This window comes from Pteropus alecto, unplaced genomic scaffold (genome assembly GCF_000325575.1).
Source record: "Pteropus alecto unplaced genomic scaffold, ASM32557v1 scaffold125, whole genome shotgun sequence".
NCBI lineage: Eukaryota > Metazoa > Chordata > Mammalia > Chiroptera > Pteropodidae > Pteropus > Pteropus alecto.
Window position 1 is genome coordinate 10,145,432 of NW_006436888.1, and position 11,056 is coordinate 10,156,487.

At 61.8% G+C, this 11,056-nt stretch overlaps 1 protein-coding gene across 1 annotated transcript; it reads left to right on the plus strand.

The window, feature by feature from the left end:
- Positions 1–25: 25 nt before the first annotated feature.
- LRRC47 (leucine rich repeat containing 47) lies at positions 26–10,638 on the plus strand. The gene is made up of 8 exons (XM_025048547.1): positions 26–55; positions 114–237; positions 5,446–5,907; positions 6,731–6,847; positions 7,575–7,690; positions 8,316–8,418; positions 8,648–8,737; positions 8,871–10,638. Exons 2-8 carry the CDS (start codon positions 115–117, stop codon positions 9,105–9,107), a joined length of 1,248 nt encoding a protein of 415 aa, XP_024904315.1. The 5' UTR covers positions 26–55; position 114; the 3' UTR covers positions 9,108–10,638.
- Positions 10,639–11,056: the final 418 nt, after the last annotated feature.

Here is an 11,056-nt window from a genome sequence, read left to right on the forward strand (position 1 = left end):
CCGCCGAGCCGCCGGGCCTCCCGCAGCTGCAGAGCCTCAACCTGAGCGGCAACCGGCTGCGCGAGCTGCCCGCCGACCTGGCGCGCTGCGCCCCGCGCCTGCAGAGCCTCAACCATGGACTCCTTCCCCGCAGAGCTCTTCCTCCCCGGCGCGCTGCCCCTGCTCAGCGAGCTGGCGGCCGCCGACAACTGCCTGCGAGAGCTCAGCGGCGACATCGCCCACTTGGCCTCGCTCAAGGTAAGCGAGGCGACCCGGCGCGGGCGGGGCGAGGCCCTGTCGTAGCCGGGAGAGTGGAGTCTCGGTGCAGAGCTGTCCCCGGGGACGTCCCCCGGGGCGCCGGGCCTGGGAAGTTCGTGCTGGGCCGGGAAGAGTCAGCTCCAGTGTCCGTGCGTCTGGAAAGCCGTCCTCAGCCCGGGTCCCCCCACCACACCCACACTAACCTGGCCTGCGTTCCGGGCCATTCTCACCCCGCACCGCACTGTTCACAGCTGGGCTTCACGTGACACAGTGGTCAACTGGCAGGGCCCACGTCTGGATGTTTGTATCTCCAAATACTCCTGAAATGACTGAAAGAGCCCAGACAGAACGTGCGGATGTGAAATCTCTGGGATTCACGTCATGCCACCTGGTGCGATTTCGTATGTGACATTTCCTGTCACCTCAACAGCTTCGCGAGGTAGGGTTGTTACAGCTGTTTTACAGATAGATGCAGGGGGTCGCCCAGAGTAAACAGCAAATAGTTTGGGTCTTTGTCCGGGATCCTCTCTTTTATTCACCTTGGGTCTCCAGGCCCCAGCGTGATGCTTGGCTTATAGCAGGTGTCCATTACATCTGCTGAGTTCAAGAGCTGGGCGGACGGAAGTCTCAGGGTCACCTGTCCAGTGTTCTTTCCCCTGCATCTTCTCTTTTTATTTCACCCTTGTAAAAGCGGACCTGTGGTGTTTTTTTTTTTTTTATTTTTTATGCAGCTTTTTCTTAGTAAAACGTGTATACAATTTAGCAAATGATCTATTGGCAGCAGACGTTACTCTTAAGATATCGCCAGCTCATTTTACAAATACCTTTATGTGTAAAGGTGTGTGCGTACGCGTGTGTGTGCGTGTGTGTGTGAGAGAGCAGTAGATGAGATCAGTCTCCAGAATGGCACGTGCTTGCTGGCATTACCGGGAAGAAGCCCTGGGACCCCTTGGCCATCCAGGGCTGCGGGCTCCGCGTAGGGCTCAGGGATAACACGTGACGCACAGCACTTTCTACTCCATCTTCCCGTCGGCTAGATCTCTTGGTTTTCCAGAAGGTTGCAAAAACCGGATGTGTAGCTTGATGCAGTGTCGCGAGTGTGCTGTCGCTTTTTGTCTCTCTTTTCGAGGCCGTGGCTCCGACCCGTGGCCGCGCCACGCTCTGTGCACCTGCCTGGTGAGGCCGTCGTGCTTGGTGGGCCCGAATCCCCTCTTTCGGATTAAAGAGGGTCTCGTTTGCTCAGCCCCTGCCTGGGCCATTCTGTTCGCCATCTTCATGCCTCCGTTGGTGCTCTGTCATGTAAGGAGACCTGTTTCTTGGAGAGTGTCACGCAGGAGCTACTTGGAACCCCTTTCGGGCTTAGACGTCCTTTGGGGGCCTTTCCTAAGGTGGCGCCTCCATGAGGAGCAGCCGTGGAGTGGCGCTGCTGCATATGCTGGGTTGTGAGGGCAGAGTGTTCTGTCTGGAGGGGACAAAGCCAGGCTCAGAGCGGACAGCCTGGGTTCCAGCTCCGTGTCTCGTGGGGGGGCCGTGGGTGCCGACACCGGTCTGCTCGCCGTTGGGGACCCGGGAGGCTCCACAGTGCACGTGCAGAGAGCTGACGGGGCCCGTGCATGTTGTCCCCGGCTGCACGACAGCTTCAAGACTTCATAGCTTAAAACGGCAGCTGTCTTGGGTGCTGACAGTTCTCCATTCAGGGTCGCTGGACACTCGCTGCCCCTGCCGTGGGCCACTTGTGTGGCCTGTCCGGCTGGCAGTGATCCCAGGGCCGCTCAGCCAGAATCCTGGGAGGCGGGGCTTCTCTCTGCCATCTTGGGACCTTTCTGTCCGCAGCAGCGTCGTCTGACTTCTCATGTAGCAGCCCCGGGCTCCTCAGGGAGCAAAGGCAGAGGCCACCGGGCCTTCTGAAGGCCTGGGCCTGGGACTAGTCCCCTGTCGCGTCCACCACGTGCATCGAGGAAGTAGATCGAGCCCCGTCCAGATCTGTAGGGTGCTGGCACGTAAGGGCGCGGGTATCAGGGGACGTGGTTCCCAGGGCCACCAGAGAAGCAGCACCCAGGCCTCTGCTTATTCTCTCCCTCTCACAGCTGGGAGACTGCAGATGCTGGTGCCTCGGCGCATACTCCCCAGGGAGCTGGACCCAGGTGGTGGCCCCAGACCTTGCAGCTGTAAAGGCCCGACCCCGCCCCACTCCAGCCTCCCAGGATGAGGGAGCTGGAGACGTGGCTGCGCTTTGGCTGGCTGTCCCTCGCCAGTGGGTTTCCTCTGCCTTTGGTGGCCTTGGCTTCGTCATTGTCCGGCCTCGACCCTTCAGCTCAGCCTCCCCTGGGAGACGTAAGAGTGTGGAGTGGGCTTCTCTCGGGTTGTGTGCGTTCTTGCGTGGGGTTCTGTTAGCCACTGGGCTCCACTGCCAGGGCTGCAGTGTGCCAAGGATGGGTGGCACTCTCGTGTCACTGTCCCCTGTATTTTAAGCGACTGTCACCCAGACCCATGACACTGCCCATCAGGGACTGACGGAGGGAGAGGCAGACAGGACAGATGTGCCCCCAAACTTCTGAAAGGGGCCAGAACAGCCTATTGGAGAGAGAACAGCATCCAGATCGGTCCCATTTCTGCCAGGAATCGAGCCCACGCGTGTCACCCAGTGTCGCTCACACGTGGGACACGCCCTCTCCGCGGTCGGGTTTCACAGAGAGATCAAACTTCAAAGGTGAAAACTGTTGTCCAGTAACGAGAGAAACTAAAGCAAAAAAAAGATACTTGCTCAGTTTTTACTTTCTCAGCTGTTGCCGGAGGTGGCGGGGCACAGCCCAGGTCCCCTCAGCCCGCCGCCCGCCAGAAAAGGATGGTCCGTACCCACCTCCAGAGGCAGGGGGTTCGTCTCAGGCTCACACACCCAGAAATGTAGCACCTGTCCCCAGCAGTGTGTCCCACGCAGAAGCGACGTCCCCGGTCCCCGGGAGGCCGCTGGCGTCACAGTCCGGGGTTGGAGACTGGCTCTGCTTCGCTGGTGTCGCCGTCTGTGTTAAAGGAGCAGATGGCGTCCTCTGTGTGTCAGCTCTGGGCGGGTGCCCGGGGGCCATTCCTAGTGCAGTTGCCTTGTGAGTGACCCCCTGGGCGTCATGCCCTTTGGGGTCGGAGTGCTTCTCCTGCGAGAAGGTCACCGCTGGCCTCCTGCCTCCTGCCCCGCCTGCACTCTGTGCCGAGTTCCCAGGCTGTGCAGCCAGGGCCCCTTTGGACAGCGCGTGCAGGTGGAGCCGCGCACAGAGCATCCAGGCCTGACCTTGCGACACCAGCCCTTCGCTGCCGCTCCACCCTGCGGGCGGACGCATTCTAGGCGCGCGTGCACGTAGCCACTTCTGGTCTAGGTGGCCCAGCTGGCCGCACCCTCCAGCCCCGGCTCCTAATAACACTACAGGCGGCCTCCGAGAGGGTGGCGTGCCGGCTGCACACCTGGGCTCCGAGCCCTGCAGCTGCCCTCACTGCGGGCGAGGAACGGGCGTTAGGGGACAGCCAGGTTCCAGGTGGGACACAGGCTCCGCCTCTTGGTGGGGGGGTCACCTGCCCCGGGGTACAGTCCATCCTCCCCCCCGCTGTCCAGCCCCCACTGAGCGAGGAGAAGGGCCTGGAGAGGCACGGCATGGTGGCAGTTGTAAGAAACCCTACAACCGTGTGACCCAGGTCCCCACTCAGTGGCCCCTGAGGCTGTTTGGTTCCCGGCGGCGACCGAAGGCCAAGACGCTGCCTGCTTTGCTTCCCGCCCTTTTCCTCCCTCAGTCCTGCTCTGGTGGCAAGGCGGACACCTCTGCAGGTGGCCCTCCCTCCTTCAGGTCCTGGCTCTGCCTTCGGTGGCTCACGCCGGTGACAGCACTCCACCCTGGTTCTCAGTTCTCTGACTGCTGGAGTCACAGGACTCAGACCTCCGTTCGAATCCTTCCTGTCTCGGGTCTGTGAAATTCCATTGACCGTGTCCTGTACGCCGGCCGAAGCAGACGGCCGCTTCCGAGTGGTCAGAGCCCCCGCGCCGCCTCAGGTCCTGATACAGTCTCACCCGTTGTGGTCCACCTGCTGGCCTGTCACACCCAACCAGGAGCGACTCATCCCCGGCCACTCACACTCAGACTGAGTGTGCTTTGCTGTGAATGCGCATGCGGGAGCTGCCGCCGGGTCTCGCTGGGACTCGGGCGTGGTCCAGACCGGCAAGAGGCTGAGGCAAAGCTCTCCTCGGGACCAACCTGAGCTGAAGCCGTGGGGAGTCCCTTGCTGCCCCTGTGGTCAGCAACCAAACCAGAGAAGAGGGTTTCTCCTGAAGCTGAGGCTGTCCTTTTGCCCCCGAGTGCCGAGTCAGGCCTCAGCGGTGCCAGGCGAGGCCAGCCCTGCCTTCCCACCGGCCCTGGAGGGGATGGGGAGAAGGCCACTCGCATGCAGTGCCCCTCGGTCACGCTGGGAAGAGAGCGGGGCTGGGGGCCCTGTCCTCCACAGGAGACCGTGCAGTGGGCGTGAGGACCCTACCCGCTGTGGAGGTGGTTCCTTCCGTGTCCGGAATCTGACCACTCCCTAGTGTCCCTGCTCCTGCCCCTCCCCACTCAGGTCGCTTCCTGTGACCGCGGAAGGTGGCTGCTTTGCTCGTTTCTGTTGTTTTGTCTGAGTCCGATCAGTAATGCAGAGAGAAGGTTCTTCCGCTCGGGCCATGGGGTTTCCCGGGCCTCGCAGTGCGGTCCCCGGGTCCCAGCAGGCAGGCCCGCCCCGTCGTCCACGCACTGCAGCTGTGTGCGCGCTGGGCACCGCTGGGCTGGCGGCTCAGGCTCCACGTGGCGGGTGCTGCGCTGCTCTCGCCGTGTGCGGCTTGGCGCGTGTCCTCAGCAGACCTTAGCCCCGCGTTGTGGGGCGCCCGTGTCTCATCTAAAGCACTTACTTGTCAGTGACCAGACCACTCACTCCCCTCGTCCCTGTCCCCTGCGCCTCTGAGCTGTCTGTCTGTCTGTCTGTCTGGAATGCTGCTGCAGTCGCTGCCAGAGGCTGTGGTTACGACAGGTATTTGATGCAGGTGATCGGTGATGGCCGCTCAGACCGGCGCCAGCACGGAGCTGGGAGGGAGGCGCCGGGAGTACCGGGCCATGGCAGCGGGCGGCAGGACCGATGTGGCCCTCCCCCGTCCCCGAGTGGCCAGAGTCCGGGAGCCTCATGTGTTCCCTGTGTCCCTTCCAGACGCTGGACCTGTCCAACAACCAGCTGAGCGAGGTCCCCGCGGCGCTGGCCGACTGCCCCAAGCTCAAGGAGATCAACCTCCGCGGGAACAAGCTCAAGGACAAGCGCCTGGAGAAGATGGTCAGCGGCTGCCAGACCAAGTCCATCCTGGAGTACCTGCGCGTCGGGGGCCGAGGGGGCGGGCGCGGCCGGGGCCGGGCCGACGCCGAGAAGGACGACAGCCGCCGGAGGAGGAGGGAGCGGAGGAGGAGGGAGGGCGGCGAGGGCGAGGGCGAGGGCGACGCGGTGGACGGCGCTGGCCGGCTGCTGCTCCGCGTCCTGCACGTGTCCGAGAACCCCGCCCCGCTGACCGTCACGGCGAGCCCCGAGGTCAAGGACGTCCGGCCGTTCTTCGTGGGAGCCGTCGTGAGGGGCATGGACCTGCAGGCCGGGAATGCGCTCAGGCGCTTCCTCACCTCTCAGGTGAGTGCCCGCGGCCCGTGTGGGCGGGTGACGTGTGGCAGGACGGACGTGGGCCCTCTGTGTGTGCGTGTCGCCCTGGGCCTCAGGCCGTGGGGCAGCCGAGCGCACGCGCACGTCGGGGCACCCTGGGCGCCTCCCTGCCCCCACCCACGGCTCCGGGCAGCCGCGCTCCTGAGGACAGCTTGGTCGCGGGGGTGACCAGTGCGCCCGGAGTGCCTGACGCGGAGAACCTCCTGGTTTCTGTGCCGAACGATGAGTTCAGTTCCACCTCAGATGGAGTCGAAGGCGGCAGCTCTGGCCGGCGCGTGCTCATGGGCCTTGTGTCCCCCCTTCAGGTCTTGGCCAGACCGAGTGCCTGATTTGCTTCTTCCTGTGCAGTCTGCCCGTGTGTTAATACAAAAGCCCCTTTCTGACGTGAGGAGGACACGAGTGTGGCCCTGTGAGACAGAAGGGGCTTTGCAGGTTCACACATTGCGTCTTAGGGAACCCTCCTGAGGTCAGGGAGAGGACAAAAGCACGTGAGCCAGGAGTTTAGAACTCAGAAATCAAGTTTCGGAGGAAACATTCTAAGTCATGCTTTTGCTAACTCAGTCGTGACTTACTTTAAGATGGGTTCCTGAAAGTCTCAGGTGTTGTGTTCTAGAAAGTGCTAGGCAAAGAAAGTTCTGCCGATAAACAGGTAGTTTTCCGAGGATGGTTTCACGAAGCGAACGTTGGGCGGGGGAGGCAGAGAAGGTGGGCAGCAGGGTGGCAGCGGTGACCCGCGGCGGGCTGGGCCTCGGAGTCACGCTGAGCTCTGCCGGCCTCCGCCCTCGTGCTGCAGACGAAGCTCCACGAGGACCTCTGTGAGAAGAGAACCGTGGCCACCATCGCGACCCACGACCGCGCGGCCATCCGGGGGCCTCTGCTGTACACCGGCCGCCCGCCGCAGGACCTCAAGGTGACGCAGTGTCCCTCTTGGGCTCACGGTGGGAGATGCTCCTCAGTGGCTTTGACAAAGGCCACATGCTAGAGATGGCATCCGAGCATTCTAAGGCAGAATCAGACACCGCTCCCAGCAAGTACCCAGGGTAGGAGGCAGGCCGTGTTCACAGCTGCTTTGCAGAGAAAATTCCTCAAGGGAGGTCTTAGCTTGAAAGAGCTTTTTTTTCATTTGCTCACTAAACTTTGAACCAAAACTACAGTCTGCATCCCAGTTGCAAAACCCCCGATTTGGGGCCACCTTGAGAGTGAGTTGCTGTCGCAGGCCAGCTCCACGTCTGCTAAACTCTGTCCGGTGCCCCGAGGCCCCGGGCAGCCTGAGTGTGACCTGGGTGTGAGCTGCACGCCCACGCTGTGTGTCTCCTCAGCCGTCCAGGGTCTGCAGCCCCAGAAACGCAGCTGTGGGAGGGGGTGGGGGTTCACGGTTCAGCTCCTTTTCAAAAGGAGTCAAGAATTTGGGCATTCAGGTTCCTGAAGTGACCTCAAGGCACAGTGTGACCTCATGTGGTGCGGAGGGCAGGGCAGTCGTCAGCTCTAGGATGGTTGTCACCGCTCGCTGTCGTGGAGGTCAGTGGAGGAGAGAGTTGAGAGGCATTGTTGGCGCTTAAAGCCAGGTTGAACAGGAGGACAGGTGTGGTTTGTGGCCGCGAGTTCCTGTGAGCTGACCTGAGGCTTCTACCTCGTAGCTCGTCCCCCTGGGGCGCAGGGAGGTCAAAGCCAAGGACCTGGTGCGGCAGCTGCAGCTGGAGGCCGAGGAGCACCGGAAGCAGAGGAAGCGGCAGACCGTCTCCGGCCTGCACAGGTCAGCGGGCTGGCACGCAGGGGCGCTGCTGGCAGCCAGGCTCCAAGGGGCAGGGGGGCTCCGGGCGCTGCAGGCCCATGGGGTACAAGGACGGCCCGGCACACCGTCCTCCGCGTCATTAACTTTGCTGTTCAGGAAACTCCTAACGTTGCCAAAACTTGGGGAATCCCCCCAAAGCTCATTCACTTTACTGCCAGGGATTCTCGCGTGGGCAGGTAGGAAATAGCGTTCACCAGTGTCTTGTGGACACGTCAGGGAGGTGAAGCCACTTCCGAGAGCCAGTGCTCGGAGTGCAGTCCTGTGTCACGTCACAGGAGGGTAGCCCTCGGGACAAGCACCAAGGACACGGAGACAGGAGGGAGCCGCGTCGCCCACCAGCCCTGGGAGGAAGTGGCCAGACCCACAGCGTTTACCCTCATCTCTCGCAGCTGGGGACGTGGCAGGTGAAGGTCCTCAGACCTCCCTGCCATAGCCCCGCTGCTACCCATGTGGACAAGGGCTTCGGGACGCTTTGTACCCGAGCTCATGACACATGCCCTTGACCCTACGCTTACCTGGCCTGATGAGCTTTGCCTTGTCACCTGTCAGGTGTGAGCTGCACCTGTAACTGGTGTTTCTCCCCCAGGTACCTTCACTTACTGGACGGTAAAGAGCGGTACCCCTGCCTCGTGGACGCAGACGGCGACGTCATTTCTTTCCCACCGATAACCAACAGCGAGAAGACGAAGGTGGGCGGCGTCCGAGGCTGTTAGTGCAGCGGCCACAGCGGCCATCCCTCTGCCCCGGCACTGCCCTGTCCCCTGTGCCCAGCATTCCAGTGTGTGTCTGTCCATAGGCGGGTGACACCCTGGGCTGTGTGACACTGTTTTATTGGGTTTTCTTCAGATTATAGTTGGTTTTGCTGGTGCCTACTTTGGATAACTCCTTTTTCTGAAATCTCGCTGGTTTCTTTTCAAGATTAAGAAAACCACTTCTGACCTGTTTTTGGAAGTGACGAGTGCAACGAGTCTGCAGATCTGCAAAGATGCCATGGATGCCCTCATTCTGGTGAGCAAGCCCACGGCGCCTGCCGGCGACCAGCCATGGGGGCAGAGCGTGCCCCGGGCTCCCGCCAGCCACGGGGGCTTCCTGCCTGGGTCGCCTCGAATCCCTGGGTTACAAAAATGTTTTCCATTTGCAGAAAATGGCAGAAATCAACAAGTACACACTAGAAAACAGAGAGGAGGGCTCGCTCTCAGATGCGGAAGCCGAGGCCCCCTCCGGACAGCTGTCCGATCCCAGTGCCGAGAAGGGCGGGGACTGCCAGCTGGTGGTGGAGCAGGTCCGGGTGGTGGACGAGGAGGGGCACCTGAAGGTCGTGTACCCGTCCAAGACGGACCTGGACTTCGCCGCTGCCCACGTGGCCGTGGCCCGCTGAGCAGCCAGCCGCAGCCAGAGCCGGCCACAGACGTCCGTTCGCTCGGCCTCTCCTGCAGGGCTCGTGTGGGGTGTTAAATTATTCATTGCGTTTTTACCTCGGCATTTTCTAAGATACCTGCATTCTTTGGTCAGTCTCCAAAAGGTTCTGTCGTGGGGTGTGCCACTTTGTCATGTGCTTAAATTGTCCTGTCTCTGCGGTTTTTACTAAGGCTTTTTACGAAGTTGTCCAAATGGCGGATTAGCTGTCCGGGTGTTCTGGAGTCACGTAGACACAGCCAGGAGCTGCGTCTGCAGAAGGCGACACTGGCTGGTCGAATGCTCGGTTCCAGGCCGAGATGCCAGCAGCAGGCATTCGTGGAAGGTGGCATCTTTTACGGTCACACCATGCCAGAGGGCAGCTTAGGCGTGTGCGGTGAATCAGAGTCCTATTAAAAACCAGTTTTCAGTAAATTTCCTAACGTTGCTGTGGGATGCTGAGGGGGCGGAGGCGCACAGAGCCTTCTAGCAGCCCTGTCTGTCCGGCCCGGCTGGGCGGTGAGCGGTGGGCTTTCGGAATTGCGTGAGCGAGCACCGTGGGGATGAACAGCTGGGGGCTGGGGCGGTGTGCGGGCGCCACCTGCACGTCGACAGCCATCGGCAGCCAAAGTGGGGACGGTGGCGGGGAGCGTAGGAGGCCTGAGGCGGAGCCCAGCACCCTAAGGCGTGTGCGGGACGAACGTGCCTGCCGCGCTGTCCGCTGTGCACAGGGGTCTCCGCTGTGAGTGGCTCGGGCCGTCTGCCGTGTGCACGTGTTCGCTGCGTGTGGGCACACGTGGGCGCCCCAGCCTGCAGCCAGCTGCGGTGTTGGTGCTCCTTACTGACCTCACTGCTTTCCGGTCGGACTGGAGGACGACAAACCGACTCCACCGTTCGTTCTGTGGTCTCTGATCTGTCTGTAAAAGACACTTGTGTGTTTTGCCTTTTTGGGGGAGTGTTTCTTAGGGCCCCACTGAACCCATGCGTTTAGCCTCCAGAAGCAGACATGCGCGAGCTAAGACCCACCCCTCATCGGTGGCACGCGACTCCCCAGAGCTCAGCCAGCCTGCTCAGGAGGCCGTGACAGGCTGCCCTGGACCCACCTGGCTCTCCGGTCGCTACCAAGCCGTCCCGTTGTCCCTGGGCTGAAGCGGGCATGCCCGATGAATCTTTCCTTCCGCTCTGTTCCCCCCAAAACTTACCTACTGTCTGTGTGGGTGTCCCTGCTGATTTCATGTCCCTTGGGCCATCAAGGCTGCTGGCGCTGTGGCCGGTGTGGGGTCTAGGAGCCCCAGGCCCCAGGGAGCCAGGGCCGAGCTGCCCTCTGGGCTCCTGGGGCTTGGTTCAGTAGCTACGTCGTCACATGCGCAGTCTCCGTGACGAAGCCACCAGCACATGCTGCACTCATTTCTGATGCAGCTTGACCACGTGAGAGTAGAGCCGTGTGTCACGTACGGCAAAGCCTCTGACGTTCTCTGCCAATCCGACCCTCCAATAAAAACATTTTAGGAAGAGCACCGGCTCCTCCCAGTGAATGCTGTCCTGTGGTGTTTCTGGACGTGGGTGTGGCAGGCGTCTGTGGAGACACGGACCTGGGACCCGCTCAGTGACTACCCGCGGTCCCTGCCATCCCTGCTCGGTCCTGTCGGTGAAGAGCATGAGGCACTTGACCTCTAAGCACAGGCCACGCCAAGGAAGCCCTTGACCCCGGCAGCCTAGGAACCAGCTTCCTGCCCCATCCCGTGGCCGGAGCAGCGGGTGGCCCCGCCCCCAGGGGCACACAGGGGAGTCACGTCACTGGGACCCATCGCCAGTGGACCATCCCATTCTCGAATCTTTGGGAAGCAGCCTGGGTGGCGACTCAGCAGGGTCCTGCCCCGTCCTCCCCCAGCCCCTCCCAGCGCTGTGAGGACGCTGTTCCGGGTACACACC

What these genes read in the sequence shown, in the direction of transcription:
- LRRC47 (XM_025048547.1), top strand. Translation starts at nt 115, where the DNA reads ATGGACTCCTTCCCCGCAGAGCTCTTCCTCCCCGGCGCGCTGCCCCTG. An exon ending in CCCACTTGGCCTCGCTCAAG is followed by an intron (nt 238 to 5,445) that starts GTAAGCGAGGCG and finishes TGTCCCTTCCAG; the next exon opens with ACGCTGGACCTGTCCAACAA. An exon ending in GCCCGCCGCAGGACCTCAAG is followed by an intron (nt 6,848 to 7,574) that starts GTGACGCAGTGT and finishes TCTACCTCGTAG; the next exon opens with CTCGTCCCCCTGGGGCGCAG.